General features: G+C 49.2%; 5 protein-coding genes across 5 annotated transcripts; 2 read left to right on the top strand and 3 right to left on the bottom strand.

The window, feature by feature from the left end:
• Positions 1 to 534: 534 nt before the first annotated feature.
• Positions 535 to 4,174, top strand: FSUBG_6786 (tyrosine phosphatase; the record flags this gene model as incomplete). Its single annotated transcript, XM_036685021.1, has 2 exons — positions 535 to 1,484; positions 2,539 to 4,174. The coding sequence occupies 2 exons, from the start codon at positions 535 to 537 to the stop codon at positions 4,172 to 4,174; spliced, it is 2,586 nt and encodes an 861-aa protein (XP_036537638.1).
• A 909-nt stretch (positions 4,175 to 5,083) lies between these two features.
• FSUBG_6785 (uncharacterized protein) lies at positions 5,084 to 6,189 on the bottom strand (the record flags this gene model as incomplete). The annotated part of the gene is made up of 2 exons (XM_036685020.1): positions 5,084 to 5,728; positions 5,785 to 6,189. 2 exons carry the CDS (start codon positions 6,187 to 6,189, stop codon positions 5,084 to 5,086), a joined length of 1,050 nt encoding a protein of 349 aa, XP_036537637.1.
• A 1,340-nt stretch (positions 6,190 to 7,529) lies between these two features.
• On the top strand, positions 7,530 to 12,162 carry FSUBG_6784 (endoribonuclease Dicer; the record flags this gene model as incomplete). The annotated part of the gene is made up of 4 exons (XM_036685019.1): positions 7,530 to 7,839; positions 7,885 to 8,957; positions 9,001 to 10,542; positions 10,585 to 12,162. 4 exons carry the CDS (start codon positions 7,530 to 7,532, stop codon positions 12,160 to 12,162), a joined length of 4,503 nt encoding a protein of 1,500 aa, XP_036537636.1.
• A 231-nt stretch (positions 12,163 to 12,393) lies between these two features.
• On the bottom strand, positions 12,394 to 14,578 carry FSUBG_6783 (ubiquitin thiolesterase L3; the record flags this gene model as incomplete). The annotated part of the gene is made up of 4 exons (XM_036685018.1): positions 12,394 to 13,570; positions 13,616 to 14,291; positions 14,334 to 14,528; positions 14,575 to 14,578. 4 exons carry the CDS (start codon positions 14,576 to 14,578, stop codon positions 12,394 to 12,396), a joined length of 2,052 nt encoding a protein of 683 aa, XP_036537635.1.
• A 288-nt stretch (positions 14,579 to 14,866) lies between these two features.
• Positions 14,867 to 15,658, bottom strand: FSUBG_6782 (ubiquitin carboxyl-terminal hydrolase L3; the record flags this gene model as incomplete). The annotated part of the gene is made up of 2 exons (XM_036685017.1): positions 14,867 to 15,237; positions 15,283 to 15,658. The coding sequence occupies 2 exons, from the start codon at positions 15,656 to 15,658 to the stop codon at positions 14,867 to 14,869; spliced, it is 747 nt and encodes a 248-aa protein (XP_036537634.1).
• Positions 15,659 to 17,709: the final 2,051 nt, after the last annotated feature.

Here is a 17,709-nt window from a genome sequence, read left to right as displayed (position 1 = left end):
CATGGTTATTTTCCGCACGTGCCTTTGTTTCAGACGAGTGTTTGCCCCATGTTTGTCTGATGCTCTGAGACATGCAGTGCGTGTATGCACCTTGAGTGTTTGCAGTTGGTCGCCATTCGCCAATCCTGAAATGGTACCCTATAATTTCAGGCAGCAGCCTATGAATGGTCTTTGTCTTTTACTCGTGCAGTAATAGACTTTTTTTGTCTGTCCAACGAGTCAGATTATCCCCTTTAATTGTTGGTTGTTGAAGTTTGTCCAAGTTGTAGCCAATCGAACCTCTCTCCTGGATCTAGAATTTCAGGGACCGTAGGGCTCTCGGACTGCCCCACTTGTCGTCATTCAAGGGCACTGACCCCTGTCGCAGCCTATTTAGAGTGGGCATCTCAGCTGTGCGAGTCTCTCCACTTTCTTTCACGCTGACAACTCTAGCTTCAAGCTTGAACTTGAACTCTTCATTGCTCTGAGACAATATCTCTCGTACAGCAAAACAGCTCTGCATTTATTGTCGGACCGTGTCGTAAGATAATTGCGATGGAGTCGCTGAACGGTCTTCACCCCTCCTACGCCAACAACGCCGTGCCATCTGCACCGTACGTCCGTCGAGCACCAAGCCCGCCATTCATTCACATCCCACCGACAGGACAATGTGGTGTCTCCGCTGCGCCCATCCTCCTCCCATCGTACGAACACGTCGATTCGAGTCAGTTGACGGCACACGATGTCAAGATCATCACACAAAACATGCAGCAGATCGCGACAGATCGCGCCGCAGATTGGTCCTACGAGCAGCGACGTGACGCCCAGAAGCTAGTGGACTTTTTGTACCTTGGTCCCAACAGCACCGCCAAAGATATCAAGCGGTTGCAGGAGGAGGGCATCACTATGATTGCTGTAACGAGGGATGCGCGCATGGCGGGGGTCAAGCTCATGGGTGTTGAGAAGGCTGCGAAAACACTCGACATTGAGGTCCGATACATCGATCTGGAAGGCAACGATAAGCTGATCAGTTCATTTCCCGACATTATCCGGCTGATCAATGACCATCTTCTATCCGTGTATCACAACCAAGCCAAGGGTCGAAACAAGAACGGCGAACTCCTCGTTGATCCAAGCTCATTCCGCCGCGGCAAAGTCCTGCTCACGTGCGAGACGGGCAACGACAGATCAGCCGCCATCGCCGCAGCCTACATCATGGCAGTCTTTGGAAAGGACATGATCACCGCGGTTCAGTTCATCAGCATACAGCGGTTTTGCTGCGCTTTCGACGAGGACACCAAGCGGAAGCTGCAGTGCTGGGAGGATATTCTACGGGCGCGCTCACAAGTCGCTATGGAGCAGGCTGTACCCCCCAACACTGCACATACGAAGCGACATATTGACGATATGATGGATACGAGTGAGGATTCAAACGACAAGGGGGAGTTTATGTTGGATCAGGATCGGTTCAATGGTAGAGGATCGTTTGCGCCGTTTGTGGATATGTAGAGAGTACAGGTTGATCGACTCGAGGTAGAGTAGACGCATGGCGTTTTGGTCTGGTTTAGATACCCTGTATATTTATTGGCGACGTCCGATTTTTATATCTGATGAGTCTACGGCAATGGGATTATTTATTTTGTATTTTGTTTTTCGATCATCCCAAGATGTGGGAGGGTCTTCCTTCAGTGTGTTGCTTATAGAGCTAGAACTAATCTCATAATATTACCTGACAAGTGTGCCTTGTTCCGCTCCGTATTAGTTGCTGAAGTATGAAACGTATACTTGAGCCTGGCGTTATGACCACAGTCTTTACAACATCATTTGTGAGAAGGGAATGAACGTAGAGTGCTTGAGCCGTTAAGCTTAGTGAAGTCATTATCATGAGTGAATTGCGCATGCCCAGAAATCTCTTTCAATGCTTGAAAGCCGACATCGTCCATGACTTGGCTTTCATAAACCCAAGACTCTTTGTTATAATAAACAAAGAAGCTATTGGTTCATTTAGAGAAGATGAAAGATAGCGTTATCTTGAGTCGGTTACCGATATATTATGAGCTCATGATTCACAGTGTTGAATCTGTGACTGACAGCTGTAGACACCTGGCATTGAGTGACAGACAATTCGACCTTGATGAGACAACTAGTTCTTGAATCATTGCGTTCATAAACAAACACATGTAAATGATGGATTGTCACATGATTGTTTATTGTCTGTATCGGTTGTCTTTTTGGTCCCTGACTTTTTACCATCTTCGCGTCCCTCGTTCACACACTTCAACTCAACTCTTTCTCATCCTCTTCTCACTCTTCTTGATATACACTTTGCTTTCATCGCTTAAACCAAGAGCTACAGAAATGATACTTGGATCTCAGACTTTTTTATCTTCACTTTATTACTGACTTGCTTTCAACCTAGCAATCTCACGACGCGTCCTCAATACTCAACCTCGACACAACTATCATGGAGCATCTCAACAACACCACACCTCAGCCCCAGGAAAGACATTAGGATGATCTCTCTTGGGGCGTGAAGTGGATTATCCTCCGTGTCTTCAGTAACAACAACCGCTTCGCAAAGGTCACCAGTCTCATCTTGCATCTCAGCAACCAACAGGTCAAGGACTTTATGGAGATTTACCTCCGCGAATATTACAGTTGGCGGGTCTGGCAAGAGTGTATTGAGAAGATTCCCAACGCTCAGCTGCTTGAACATGCTCTTGAGAAGAGACAGACTGTCGCAGAGCTTCTACGTGAACATCGTCCTCCTCTCTACACTGACAATATTCCAGACCAAGACAAACAAAAAGGCGTCGAGTTCCTGCAGGGACTGAAGATCTCTGGTGTAGTTGAGGAGTTTTTGGCGTATACAGAGAATGGGCCGCTTGACTTTCTTCGACTGGATATCGAGTGGGAGTTCCTCCAGGATGCTATTGACAAACAACAGATGCTGGGTTCATTAGAGCTTGGCTGGCTTGACCCTGAGAAAGTCGACCTACTCATGGCTCAGATTTCCGCTCCTGAACCATCTACTGGCCCATTCCGGTATCCTGAGCTGGGAGATCCCTTCCTGGGCACTATTAAGAGAAGACTTACACCTCCACCGGCTGATGCCTCAGATGAAGACGTAGTGATGAAAGATGACGGCTACGATTCAGATGCGACACATGATGCAACTGAAGACAATGATGAAGACGGTGAGCCACGCGACAAAGGAAAACAGCCCGCAGGTCCTGAGCAAGAAGCCGAGCAAGCTGCCAACGATGCTCGTCTCGCCCCCCTGACGTCCCTCATCCCAGGACCGAAGGGTGAGGTGCCTCTTCCGTATCAGCGAAACATCTTACAAATGGTCTCTCAGAGATATTACCACCAAGCCTACACTCATTTGAAAGGACAAGCAGTGTCGACTCTCGTAGAGGAAGAGAGAGAACCGCACCCGCCAGCCTCGGCGTATTGTCCTACAGGGTTTCACTACCTAGCAAAACAAAAGCAGATCTGTGGGCTTGTTGGGCCTGAAGAGGGAAGGAGATCGATGCAACGAAGTGGTGTTGGGCATGGGGAGGGATCTGCGACACAGGAGGCGAGAGGGAGTGCTTCACTGGCTGCTGGAAGGGTGCCTGGTGCGCCTCGACTCTCTCGACGGGGTTTGGAGAGTCGGACAGTTTTGACATCTCATTTTGAGGATGCGTTTCTGACTGACCCAAGATACGACTACGTCATGAACCAGCGCCAGAAGCCAGTGTATTTGGAAGAGGTCCCAGATGATGATATGGAACAAGAACAGTATCCGTCCTTTACTTCCGCCCCTGACGAAGGACCTTTGGCATTCATTCAAGCAAGTGGTTCGACACTCCAACCCAATCAACACTCTGCCCCCACCATTTTAGGCCACACAGCTCCTATCAACAAATCCACGCCATCTGAGCAACTTCGCCAGATGCTCGACGCCAACTGGTCCGGCTTTCTCAAAAAGAAGGGAAGCAAATCAACAGCAAAGTCAGTTACCAGACAGACCAGAGTATCCCAAGACATCGAGAGCGAAGTGGAAGCTGATCCCATGACCATGCCGATTGATGTTCCGGAGCCAGAGAAAGATGGTGATTACAACCCGAAGAAGAAAATGCCAAAGAAGTCTGCACGAGGAAGACCAAGGAAGGCTAGTCTCAAGAAGAGGGAGAGTGAGGGGGGGATCTAGTGGGAGTTGAGGTTGGCAGTGATGAAATGCTGCTTAGATTGGAGGCGATGGTTCGCAGCTGGTTAGATACGTGGGAGTTGGAATATGTGCCTTGGTATGCGAGTGAATTGGCCTGTTTTGCTCTGTTCGACTTGTCCCAATATCCGTACACCATTTTCTTGAAGTGTCTACAAACCGTCACTCGAGTGTGCCTTCGGTCTCTACCATTCGCCTTCTCCAGGCAGCGTGACTGCTCATGCCTGAGGTCTCATCATCCAAGGTTAAGGTTGAAATCGCAGGTGTTGGGCAGGCCAATTCTTCACGGTGAATTTATGACGTAAGGGAAGCCCGTAGAAAGACCTCGTGCCTTAGTCCATAATGCGCTCACACTAAAACAAGTTTCTACTCGGCAAAAGATTTCACACATGGTATACACTTTGACACTTTTTGCTCAGGTCGATATCTACTCTGTGGGCGTGATTAGAGCGAGGCAAATAGATCCACCAACGAAGGTTCAGCAGTTCGAAAGCTTAAGACGTTTGGAAATCCGCGCAGACAAGCTTATATTACTTTATTTGTATAAACAACCTTAATTGGTTGCCCCAATTATGTTTATGCCGAAATTTTTCAAACACTATTGGCTAGGTACTATAGTTTCTCAACACCATGACTGCAGCTGAACCACAGCCCATGTAATACAATAAACCTGGCCTGGAGATCTCGCTGCCAATCATATCATGGGGCATCACTTTGTAGTTATATAAATTTTTGCTAGAACGTCATGAATTGAATATCTATATTTGTCGTGTAACAAAACGCCAGGCCCAAACACCATAACCTAAACTTATCAAACAGCCTTCTAAACTTTCCCAGCTGGTCTAAACCTTTTCACAACTTAGGATCTCAATCCTAAGCTTTCGAGAACCTCGCCTACATGTAATGTTGGTACATGTTCTGCGGCTGCGGCATCACAAAAGGTTGCGGCGGATTCGCAGGCCGCATGTCCATATTTGGACGAGGGGGAGGGGGAGGGGGAGGGTGACCGTAACCGTACCCGTGACTGTAAGCCAGAGCCGGATCAATATAAAGAGTCGGAGGGACAGCCGGAGCCGGAGCAAGATGGGGAGCCAGATGGGGGTGAGAAGGAGGTTGCTGGGGAAAGGGACCAGCAGCCTGATAGTAAGAACCCTGGGCTGGAGGATTGAAGCCCGGGGGTTGAGGATAGGGACCCGGGGCTGGAGGGGAAAACCCCGGGGTTACCTGGAACACTTTTTGGTCGTGAATTTGACCAAATTGATTCTGGCCATAAAGTTGACCAGGAGGTTCATAAACAGGCTGGGCAGCGGCCATCTCAGCGTAGATTCGCTGCTTCCTCCAAGCCAAATGCGCCATCCCCTCTTTATCCATTTGCTTCTGCAACTTGTTTGCAGAAAGAGGCTTTGGCGGTTTGGCGGCACGCTTGGTGACACGCCCGGGGGAAGTCCGGGACTGCTTGGGCCGGGATGCCTTGACGGGCCCAGGAATGACGCTCTCGGGGGCATCATTCGCGGCCAAAGCGGATGAAGGAGCCATGGCCTGGGGCTCTATGCCCTCAGTAACAACAGCAGAGGGCCCAATGTCAGGGGCAGGACCCGGCAAAAGAAGGGCGGGTTGGGCGGAGGGAGGGGAGGGTTGAGAGGAGGGTAGAGAGGAGGGTAGAGGGAGGGTAGAGAGGAGGGTAGAGAGGAGGGTAGAGAGGAGGGTAGAGAGGAGGGTAGAGAGGAGGGTAGAGGGATTCGGGGTCCCCAGAGGGTTTCATCCTCGGGACTCTCATCCGACGAGCCAGGATTTTGTTCCCTTTGCTCTGTCTGCATCTTCTCCCACAGGAGAGTGTCTTGCTCCCCATTTTCGTAGAGGAGAGCGCCTTGCTCCTCATTCCCGTACGGGAGAGCGTCTTGCTCCCCATTCTCCCTTGGATTGCAGTCCCTAAGAGGACGGAAACGTTCAAGCCAGTAAGCATTGTCCATCTTAGGAAAGGAAGTTGGAGGTGTTGACATGTTGTTGAAGTTATAATACACTTGTCAGTATATAAGTGGAGTATGGAAGAGTAGAAAGATGAACTTGAAGTGATGTCTTGGAGACTAGAGAGATGACTTGAAGAGACTAAAAGAGAAGGATAAGAACTGCCGAGAAGGTGATATTTATAGCCTGCAAGACAACAATGCCATGTTAATTCAGCTGTAGCTCTAAGATAGTGTTTCGACTTGAGGCAGTTTTATGGAGTCATTGGCGATGGCGAAGGAAGCACATGAATGGTAGAAGTTAAGATATCACTGCTAAGCTTTCAAAAAGATGAAAGCAATAATTCACGCAGAACTCTCTTCCCTTCGTCCACGGTGTGAAGAGCGGAGAAAAAGGCCGTAGGGATCACCTGCCTCAGTCTGAGCCCCCAAGAATCACCGTCTATTCGTTCAAGCTGAAAACTCTTTGGTTGAGTCACTGATGGAAGCATCAAGGAGGCAATGCAGGCGAAATTAAACGTATTGAGGTGATTTTACAGTGCCACCCTGAGCCAGAACAGCGAATGGAGTAGAGACACTACGTGCGCGAGTTATTTGATCAAAGTATCTACACGGGGGCGAAGAGTCTATTGTGTGAGCCTCATGTGCCGACGATGACTGACTTTAATCTGCCCTGGATATCACAGAGGCGAGTGCCTCCCACCATTATTTCATTTGATAAAAGCATTGGCATTGATGCAAAAAGAACATACCAGAAAGCTACCGTCCTAAGAAAACATATCACAGTCTTGTAAAAGCGAACGGAGAGCAGAATAGATCGACTGAGATTGATTCAACAGGCAATAAAGTGAGGCACTACTGAGGTGTAGTTGATATAAGCCTAGACGCCGCAACGACCTATGAACGCTGTGAGGCCCGTGCAAATGGGGCAAGGACATGCAGGTACCAAACCTTAGCTGCGGTGCAATCCGATATCTGCATAAAGCTGCTTAGAAGGATCGCGGGGTGCTTGAGGCGTGCTCAGCGTTTGATACTGCGAAACAATGCCTGTCTGTCTTGTTCATGTTTGCTTGGTGTTTGCTCTAGGACTGAAGTTGGGTAGAGATTCATAGAAATAAAAAAAAACAGTATGATTCGTGAATGAGATTGCTGCTGTCTCTTGCTGTTACACTAATGCAAGCATCCGCGCAAACAACATCCCTCAGTAGCCACCTCAGGGCACCTTCCACCCCCGACAGCCCTTTTCTTGTCTCTTTCATTCTCTCCGCATAATCATCAGTATAATGGGCTTATTCTCTTCTTTTGATCGCACTTGAAATGCGAATGTTTACAGCATCTGTATCTTCATCCTAAGCAGTAACTTCCCACTCTTCAACATGTCGGACCACGAGTACATCGACACGGACGACGAGGACGATCGATATCGCCTGATCCTGAACCCGTCGAAGCCTCGAAAGTTGACGGAAAAGAAGCTCCGAGACCAAGCTGCTCTTCAAGCGCACATAGAAAAGACACAGAGAGACGCCGTGAGGAGTGCCGTTCCTTTCAGCGATCCTAGTAAACAGTCCCTCGCCCAGCTCATGAACCAGAACGAGAGCCACAAGATCATCGCGTCGCCTCGAGAATACCAGATTGAGCTGTTCGAGCGCGCTAAAGAGAGGAACCTCCTCGTGGTACTACCTACAGGTGTGTTCACGAGCTACTAATCGGGGGTGTCTGCTAACAGTGCAGGTACTGGCAAAACACTCATCTCCGCCTTGCTGCTGCGACATCACCTCGAACAGGAGCTTGAGGCGCGGGCCATCGGGAAAACCAAGAAAGTCGCCTTTTTCCTTGTGGAAAAGGTCGCCCTCTGTGTTCAGCAACATGCTGTCCTCAGCTGCAACCTCGGAGCCCACCCAGTTACCAAGTTCGTGGGTCATATGAAAGGCATGGCGAAAACGAAAGAATACTGGGATGAGAAGTTTGGCGAAAACATGGTCGTGGTCTGCACTGCCCAGATCCTCCTCGACTGCCTCACTTGCGGCTTCATCACCATGTCCCGAATAAACCTCCTCATCTTCGACGAGGCACACCACACCAAGAAGAAGCACCCGTACGCTCGTATCATGGATGGGTATTACTACAAACATGAAGGCGAAAAGCCTCGCATACTAGGAATGACTGCTTCGCCGGTGGATGCGCGAACCAGGGACGTGAAAGACACTGCCTTGGAGCTTGAGAGGTCTCTTGACAGCCAGATCGCCACCATTTCAGATGAGGTGCTGATGGAGACCATGCACCGACAGAAGCAAACCGAAGAAACCGTCAACTACAGAAGGCTTGAAGCTGCTGATGATACAAAGACCAGCTTGTGGGACCAGATATTTGCCCTCGTTTCTCGCAACGAACAGTTCAAGTTGTCGCTCGAGTTCACGAAAGAGGCCTCCTCAGTCCTCGGCACTTGGTGCGCAGACAGGTATTGGGAGCTTGCAATGACGGACCTCGAGACTGAGCGGCTCGCAGCCAGGACAAGTCGAGAATTTATCGGAGATATTGCAGTAATAAGGGCGGATCAAGCAACAGAGGCCGTCCGGCGTGTCCAGGCAATTGTCCGTGCTCACAAGTTTGGTGCGGTTGACCCCAAGGCCGAAGGTCTCTCAGCCAAGGTGAAAAGCCTCCACGAGATCTTGGTGCACGCTTTCACAATTGATGGTACCAAACGTTGCATCGTTTTTGTCGAGAAGCGATACACAGCCCGTTTACTTTCGGATCTCTATAGCCAACCTTTTATGAGGATTCCAGGAATGAATGCTTCATACATGGTGAGTGATAGCCTTTCCCATTTGACGTTGCTAACAATTTCAGGTTGGCTGTCAATCAATCAGTTCGAGCTTCGGTACCATGTCGTTTCGAGACCAAGTCCTCGCCCTCCACGAATTCAAGCGCGGCAATACCAACTGCCTCTTCACAACACCAGTTGCCGAAGAGGGCATCGATGTTCCAGATTGCGACCTTGTTATTCGCTTTGATCTGTACAACTCCGTCATTCAATACTTGCAATCCAAAGGACGCGCTCGACAAGCACGCTCTCGATATATAACCATGATGGAGCAAGGAAACTTGACACATATTCGAAGTGCGAAACAAGCATTGAGAGATTCACAAGCCTTGGAGAAGTTCTGTCTTTCGCTTTCTGCTGACCGAAAACTTCATGATGATTTGATAGACGAGAACATGGAGATGATGGTTGAGCGGATGCAGCATCAAGTGTACGAGATACCCTCGACAGGCGCACGCCTTACGTTTCCTGCCAGCCTCGAAATTCTGGCCAGATTTGCTTCTCACTTGTCAACTGACAGCTACGCCAAAGTTGAATACCAAGTACAGAAGGTCGGTGATCGATATCTGGCCGACGTGGTCATGCCATCCCAGTCCCCGGTCAACTTTGTGAAGGGTACGCAACAGCGAAGCAAATTGATGGCCAAGTGTTCTGCAGCATTCGAAGCCTGCAAGATACTGATCAGAGACAAACATGTTGACGGCAATCTTCAGCCAACATTCAAGAAAAAGGTCCACGCTATGCGAAACGCACGGCTAGCTGTGAGTTCAAACAAGAAGGCTGACTACGACATGCGATTACGGCCAGAGATTTGGGCTGAACGCGGAGAGTGGACTGAATGCTTTGCGACTACAATCACCATCAAAGACGGGGGTCCCCTTAGAAAGTACGTGGCCGGAAAGTCGTTGATTCTTATCTCGCGAAAGCCGATCCCGAAACTGCCAGGCGTCCCTTTGTTCTTTGGCAATGGACATTCCTCTATTGCGGAATTGACGCCTGCCCAGGATGCCCTTCACCTCAATCCTGAGGAAGCTGACGGATTGACAAAATTCACTCATCGGGTATTCGCCGATGTGTTCAGCAAAGAATACGACACCACGTCCGACCAATATCCATATCTCCTCACACCTTGCGCCGACAGTCCCCAACCAGACATTCGGTCACACATCGACTGGGATGTTGTCAATCTTGTGAGGGAGAACGAGGTGCTCGACTGGGAGAATGCGCCAGAAGACTTTTTCTTCAACAAGCTTGTGACTGATCCATATGATGGAGGACGCAAGCTTGTCATTAAAGGTATCGACGAAACGAAGAAGCCATCCGACCCAACACCAGAAGGGGTCCCCGAATCAAGAAGCAGAGCATATAGGTCTGTAGAACCGACAATCATGCAATACAGTAACAGTCTGTACTTTAAATCTCGCCAAAAGGTAAAGTGGCGGGATGATCAGCCTGTAGTCAAGGCAGAGTTGCTCTCCTTACGACGAAACCTTTTGGATGAGTTTGAGGTTGACGAGAAGGTCAACATGGAGTGTTTCATCATTCTGGAACCTCTCAATGTGTCTCCTGTAAGTCAAGTCCTTGCCTCGAGGCTAGTCTAATTGTCACAGCTACCCATTGACGTAGTTTCTATGGCCATGGCATTTCCAGCCATCATTCACCGAATAGATTCCGTCCTGATTGTCTTGGATGCATGCAATCTTCTTGGCCTTGAGATTCCACCGGAACTAGCACTAGAGGCAATGACCAAAGACAGCGACAACTCTGGAGAACATGACGCAGAACAGGTCAATTTCCAGACAGGTATGGGCGACAATTACGAACGATTAGAGTTCCTCGGCGACTGTTTTCTCAAGATGGCCACTACGATCTCAATCTACACGCTTATGCCTGATGGAAATGAGTGCAAATACCACGTTGAGCGCATGCTTCTCATTTGCAACCAGAACCTCTTCAATCATGCAGTTGATCGCAAACTCCAAGAGTTTGTCCGGTCCAAAGCATTTGACAGACGAACGTGGTATCCCGATCTTCCACTCAAGAAAGGAAAGGCACCGAAAACTTCAATGAAGCATAATCTGGCCGACAAGACGATTGCTGATGTGTGTGAAGCTCTCATTGGAGCGGCATATCTCACTAGCAAGGACAGCAACATGGATCTGGCTGTCAAAGCCGTGACGCGAATGACCAAGTCAAAGAACCACAGGATGAAGACTTTCAAGGAGTATTATAAAGCCTACAAGGTCCCTGAGTGGCAGGAAGGTAATGCGTCCGCCGCTCAGCGCAGCCTTGTACAAAAGGTGGCACAAGCGACAGGATACCGTTTCAAGTCTGCACAACTGGTTCAGAGTGCCTTCAAGCATCCTTCATGGCCATATGAGTCTGTACCAGATTACCAGCGACTCGAGTTTCTGGGCGACTCACTTCTCGACATGGCCATCGTCGATTATCTCTATCGAAACTTCCCCGGAGCAGATCCTCAGTGGCTGACGGAACACAAGATGGCCATGGTATCGAACCAGTTTCTCGGCTGTCTCTGTGTAAAACTTGGTCTGTATAAACACTTACTCTCCAGCACATCCAGCCTCCTTAGTCAGATTCGCGATTATGTCGTGGAACTTGAGGTTGCTGAGGAAAATGCTCGCAAGGAAGCAAAGGAAGAGGGGACTCCCATGCGCAAGGACTTCTGGCTGAGAGTGGATTCGGCACCAAAAGTTTACGCCGATGTGATCGAAGCTCTTGTTGGAGCCATGTTTGTCGATTCAAAGTACAAATTTTCGGTCGTCGAGAATTTCTTCACCAAATTCATCCAACCATATTTCCAAGACATGGGTCTCTACGACACGTTTGCGAACAAACACCCAGTCACCTTTCTGTCCAAGAAGATGCATCAGGAATATGGTTGCACAAACTGGCGCATCAGCGCAGAAGCTGTGCCATGTAGTGCAGATCAAGGCATGGCGGCGTTGAAGGATACGGAAATGTGCGCTGTGTTTATGGTGCATCAAAAGGTTATCGCAGATGACACTTCTGAGAGTGGACGATACTCCAAGCAGCGTGCCGCGTCGAAGGCGCTCAAGATACTTGATTCGTTTGGTGAGGATGTTGAGGCGGCGAAGAGGTTTTTGGGGTGTGATTGTCAGCTTGGAGGCGGGGATCTTGAGATTGATCATGGAACAGCTGTTTGAGCTGAAGTCGACGCTAGAATTGGGGGACATGTGTTTTAGACATGAAGCGTTTTACAGCGTTAGAAGCGTAGACAAAGATTATAGAGCAATTAAAAGCGCTGCGTTGACGGTTCCTGGTCCTTCGAGTGTATGGTTGAGACAGACATGACCGAGCAAGCATCGTCTCTGCATTGGGCCTAGACATGGTGATATACAGTTGAATCTCTTCTGATTTCCAAATGTACTCGTCCATCACTGTTTGACTTTCCCGGGTATAATACTCGATAGCCCTCGTCTATCAGGCATAACATACCCATCCCTCGCCTCAACACTCCCCCACAACTGCGGCGAATAATACACAAACGGCAGCTCCTCAAACGCCAAAACCGGGTTCCCTTTAATAAACTCTTCAAATCCCATCTCCTTCCGCCTCGCAAGCGCAATCTGGATCTGCTGCACCCAGAACATAGCCTGTGTCAAACCAGTCCATTTCGCCATCTCCAGCGCCGTCGACGAATCCAGCGAAGCATCACCGCGTTTGGTACTCATAGAAGAAGACTTGGTCTTTTCTGTCAGACGGTTGAATAGAAAGTTTATGAGGCTCGCGTGGCTGGCGACGTTGAGTTCCGACTCTGGGATGAGCTTTGCTTCGTCGATGAGGATTGCTGCTAGGAAGTCTAGATCTTCGGAAGATGGGAGGTCTGTGTTTGCTGAGCGGTGGTTTGTAGCATTTATCATTTGTGAAACAGCTAGGTCTTTTCTTGCTTGCGAGGGTAGGTTGAAGATATTGGGGAGGGGCTTCTTGTCGGGGTTGGCGAATGTCATTCGGGCGGCGATGCTCTCCCATGTTGATTGGGAGTAGTATTCCCTCCACTCATCGCCCTTGATGTCGAAGAGGGATTTGAAGGCCTCGTAAGTGGTGAATTGGCTTTCGGACGATTCTACCTCCAAGGAACGGGTGTAAGCGTGGATGATCTGAATCCAGAAATACGCCTGTGTCTCTGAATACGGAGGAATCGAAGAATCCGAAGCTCTTGAACGCATCGTAGAAGACTGTAAAGCTTCAAGAGCCTGTTTAACAACCCCTCCCCGTCTAAGCTTCGACGAAAGAGTCTTCTGAACCACCGAGAACGCAAACCGGGGTAATCGATCAACATCGTTTGTAACTTTCTCCTGTACAGGCGCAGAAGCGACCTGCTTAATAGTAGGAAGAGGCTGTAAATCCGGCAGACTATAATTATCCCGAGCTAGCGGTGAGAACAGCAGGTCCTTGGAGTAGTATGCTCTCCAGAGGCCGGAGTTCATGAGATGAGGTGCTGAGAAGACAATGTCGGCGTAGTCTTCTCGCGAGGGGAATTCGTCAAGGGAGTGTGCTTGGTATTCTATTGCAGCGACTTGGATCTGGTGTAGCCAGAATATCGTCATTGTTCTAGAGAGTTAGTTGTGAGAGATAGGGAGTGGGTGGGTGACTTACTTGTGCGCTGTGTTGCGGAACCTCTCGGGATTTCCCTCTCGTAGGCGATTCAGATGCTTCATGAACTCATCAGCACACTCCAAGAGTCCTAAGCCTCTTCCAAAACAATCGTGCATGACGAAGAAGCCTGCTCTGAGATGGGTGTAATGATCCCACGCCTCTAAACTCCCATCTAGAAACGACTGCCAGAACGTGTTTGTATCAGCACTCTCAGCATTAGCCGTTCTTATCTTATTGCGAAGCTCCTCTTCACTCGGCCCCTTCTCCCTCTGCTCAATCTCAGCTCTCGTATTTTTCGCTGGTTTCTGCGGTCTCAAAGTCTTTCGTATCTCATCCATGAGATGGTGAGCCTGACAACCCGAAAGGGCACTCAGACCAGGAGTATCCAAGATCTTTATATCGAGCTTATCAGCATATGGTTTAATCTCAGCTTCAATCTTCTCCTTTAAATCTTTCACGATTTGGGGTCGCTCTTCTTCTGAGAGGAGATCTTGCTTGTTGAAAATGATAAACATGTGCTTTGCTTCGTATTCAAGCATCATGTTCAATCCCATGCGGAGGTACTCAAGCGAGAACTCAACACGGCCGGACTCAGTGTCGGTGCAGCTTTGGATGAAGATGAGAAAGCGATCCTGGGACATGTAGTGTCGTATAAGAGGACGAATACGATCACACCCTAGACTGTCAGTAAAGGTCACGGTTACAGACGATAACTTACCTCCAACATCCCAGAGGGTGACTTTCTCTCCATCAGGATGGTCGATAGTCTCGACGTTGAAGCCAATTGTTGGAATAGTCTGTACAACTTCCCCGAACTTGAGTCTGTATAGAAATGTCGTTTTGCCAGATGCGTCATTGCCTAGAACGAGGCCGACATGTTCGCGGCCTCCGCCCAAGAGCCAATGTGCGATACCTGGACTTGTAAGTATTCAATAAATGGGAGTCTTGCTAAGACTTACGCATGATGTTGATGGTTGAACTGATTTGGAGTGAACCTGGCCAGAAACAGAATGATGCCAATGTTTTATATGTTGTTAAAAGTCGCTGCCTTGAGGTGGGGAGCTGAGATTAGACGTGGCTTCAGTCTGCCTTGTTCTTCAGCTTCTCAAAATAGGTAGCTACGCTAAGTGTCCACTCCAGCCCCTCAGCTTCTAGTTCAATAACCATGCAATGTTTTACAGTCTTCGTGAGAAGACTGAACTGTACTATTCATTTCCACGCAAGTCTAGTCCCGCCTCTTGGGTATCAATCCTAATCCATAGACCCAGCAAGCGCAACAGCACTAAATCTCAAATCACCACCCTCCCTCTCCAGAAACTTCAGCGCACCCAGCGCCAAACCCTTTGGACTCAGCACATCCTCATTGTCTTCCAGATCGCCTCGTCGAATGGGTCCTTTTCGTCGTCCGTCGAGTTCCCACAGTCCACCGTCTGTGCCCTTGGCGAAGCATACGTAGTGTAGCTCCACGTCGTCTTCTGCTGCGGGCGCGGGCGTGTCGCCTTGTGTAGCGGCTTCTTTATGCGCTGTCGCGAGAGCAGGTGTTGTTTCGAGAACATTTGCGCGGCCGTAGGGATCAAGAGGGATACTCTTCTTGATCAACACATCAAGCGTAGAATCCTCCTCTGCAAGATATTAGCCCCATCCATCCCCCCAAATGTAAAACGTACCGATGAAATTTCTAGCATTTCCATTGCATACAGCATGCAGCAAGCCCATCAGCCCACAGGCATTCCTAATTGTCTGCGGCCACCAGAGCACCGGCTCCGTATCCCCCTTGCCCTTGTACTCGTCGGCCAGACTATCCTCAGCCATGCGGTGACTCTCGTACACGGCGCTTACGGGGAACACGAGGAGGAGAGCGAGCGCGGGGCGGGGTATGAAGGCGAGCAGGTCTGGGTCGGTGAGGGAGTAGACGTCGTGCATTGCGAGAGCGGGAGAGACGCCGAGTTTGTGGATGAGGGTTGTCATGAGCTCGGGGTTGGCCTCGAGGGGGATGAAGGCCGGGCGGGAGTCGGAGGGGTCGGGGTCTGTTGTTGAAGACATTTTGGCGGTTGTTTGCGGTGAAATGTGAGGTTGTGATGGTGTTGAGATGTATTGGCGATTGTTAAGCTGCTGATGATGAGGGAAGAAATGCCCCACGTTGAGTTGGCGGGGTGGTTTACTGATGACGTCGCCTAAACACCACCTAGGTAGCCTTATAGCCTCAGGTCTGTATCATCCTCGGCATACAAACACCATGCACTATCGTTTGAGTTATGCATAAGCCCCCATCAAACAGTTTCAGGATTTACAGAAGAAGAAATTATGTTGAAACTCCCTCTAGCTATAATATCAGGCATTATAGAACGTCATGGAAGATGACACCGAGTTTCTTCCACCGTTGTAGGGTAGTCATCACCAAACAACGATTTTATCTCTCACTCATTTAATGACATTTAGTCCTTCCAATCCATTAAAGACACAGACAAATCATCGATCAGCCTTGACCGCAGATCCCATTCTCCTCATCTTCCTAGTCTCTTGATCAGCGCTGCCATATTTAGTCTCTGCTAGTTTGATTGTGTCACCTCAACGCGAGAAACAGATCCGAAACGATCTATAGTTATATGGGTCGCCGCACGTAAAAAGCAAAGTGATATGTAACCCTTCTGCTATAGCAATCCAGGCTTATAGAAACATGATTGAAACGATATAAACATCACACCAACTGGTGATTTATATCACATCTTTTGAGCTTTCGACAAAAGGTTTGTCCCGTGTGCACAGAGATCCCCGACGCGCGGAACCGGTCTCGCACTAACAAATCCATGATTGAGATCTTCTCGTACAATGTGACCCTCACCACGAAGAATCCGTCAATTTCTCCGTCCGTATCCGTACGACAAGGACATGACACGAGAGCTACAGTGACGAGAACACAAAGGTAGCAATCTAATACAAACAGGTGGTATCCAACACCCAACGCATATACACAGGGAACAAGGCAATTTAATAGACGAGCATCATCGAACTCAAAAATCAGCAGCGGCCCGTCCCCCGTGTCCGTAGAATGTAACCGTGGGAGAGTATCGTTGCAACGTGGACAAGGCTATTGTGATAATCGACCCAATGACTCGGATGCCGACATTCTGTCTCGGACAATGCGATACCACAGCGTAATTGTTGGCGTTGGGGACCTGTGAGTTCGCCTATACTCACTATCTCCTTTTTGATCGCTTACAGCCATGAATGACTCGATTGGTGTATCAGGTAAGCACACAGCTTCTCTTCGTTCCTCGGACTATCACTGCTTGATTCGGAGCCGTTTTGATGGCGTCAGTCGGCGGGTTAAACCCCAGATGGCAGTTGACCAAGCCCTTTTCCAGGACTATTCATCAGGTTTGCATCTCATTTGTTGGCGATATTTTCCGTGACACTTCGCAAAGCCCCTGAGTGGGAAGAATAGTGGTCCCTGCATCCGTCCATATCGGTCCAGGCTGGTCCAGGGATGGGACATTATACATATGTAGACAGAGTTCGGCTCAGTTTCAGGGGTGATGCAAGTCAGACGCCCCCTGACCTGACCCGAGCTGGGGCCCTGGGGGGCTAGGGGAGGAAAGGAAACACAGGACCTTGACCATAAGCGATAAAAATATTTGGGTAAATCTAGCCTAAGTTTAGGGGGCTCTTTCTTAGTTTATTTTAACACACCCTATATCAAGGTCCGGTGTTTTCTTGCTCCCTGAGGGGGGGTAATCGGCCACTCTCCCGCCGACAATCTACTCTGTACCTACCTTATGCAAAGAAGTGACGATGTCTCAGCCTGTATGTGGAATGTCTGAGTCAGTGGAGAGACATTCTCACGTCAAGGTATTCTCTTCATTCATGACCAAGACACAACATTTATCGTCTCCCCACTCTTCAACTCTCTCAGGTCCTTCGTGGCCTGTCACTCTCCGCTAGCACCCTCCACTCCAAACATGGTTGCATGGATCCCTTCCTCTCGTTCGTTGGCGTCATCTATCCCTGTCCCCCTGTCTTGTCTGTTTTAGGTCAAGGATGATATGTACCTGTTCTTCCAAAGAAGCTTCTCAAACCAAACAGCGAGGAATAAA

Source organism: Fusarium subglutinans (genome assembly GCF_013396075.1).
Source record: "Fusarium subglutinans strain NRRL 66333 chromosome Unknown NRRL66333_c0000076, whole genome shotgun sequence".
In the NCBI taxonomy this organism is placed as follows: Eukaryota; Fungi; Ascomycota; class Sordariomycetes; order Hypocreales; family Nectriaceae; genus Fusarium; species Fusarium subglutinans.
Note: the sequence above shows the minus strand (reverse complement) of the source record. Positions and strands in the feature narration are given on the sequence as shown.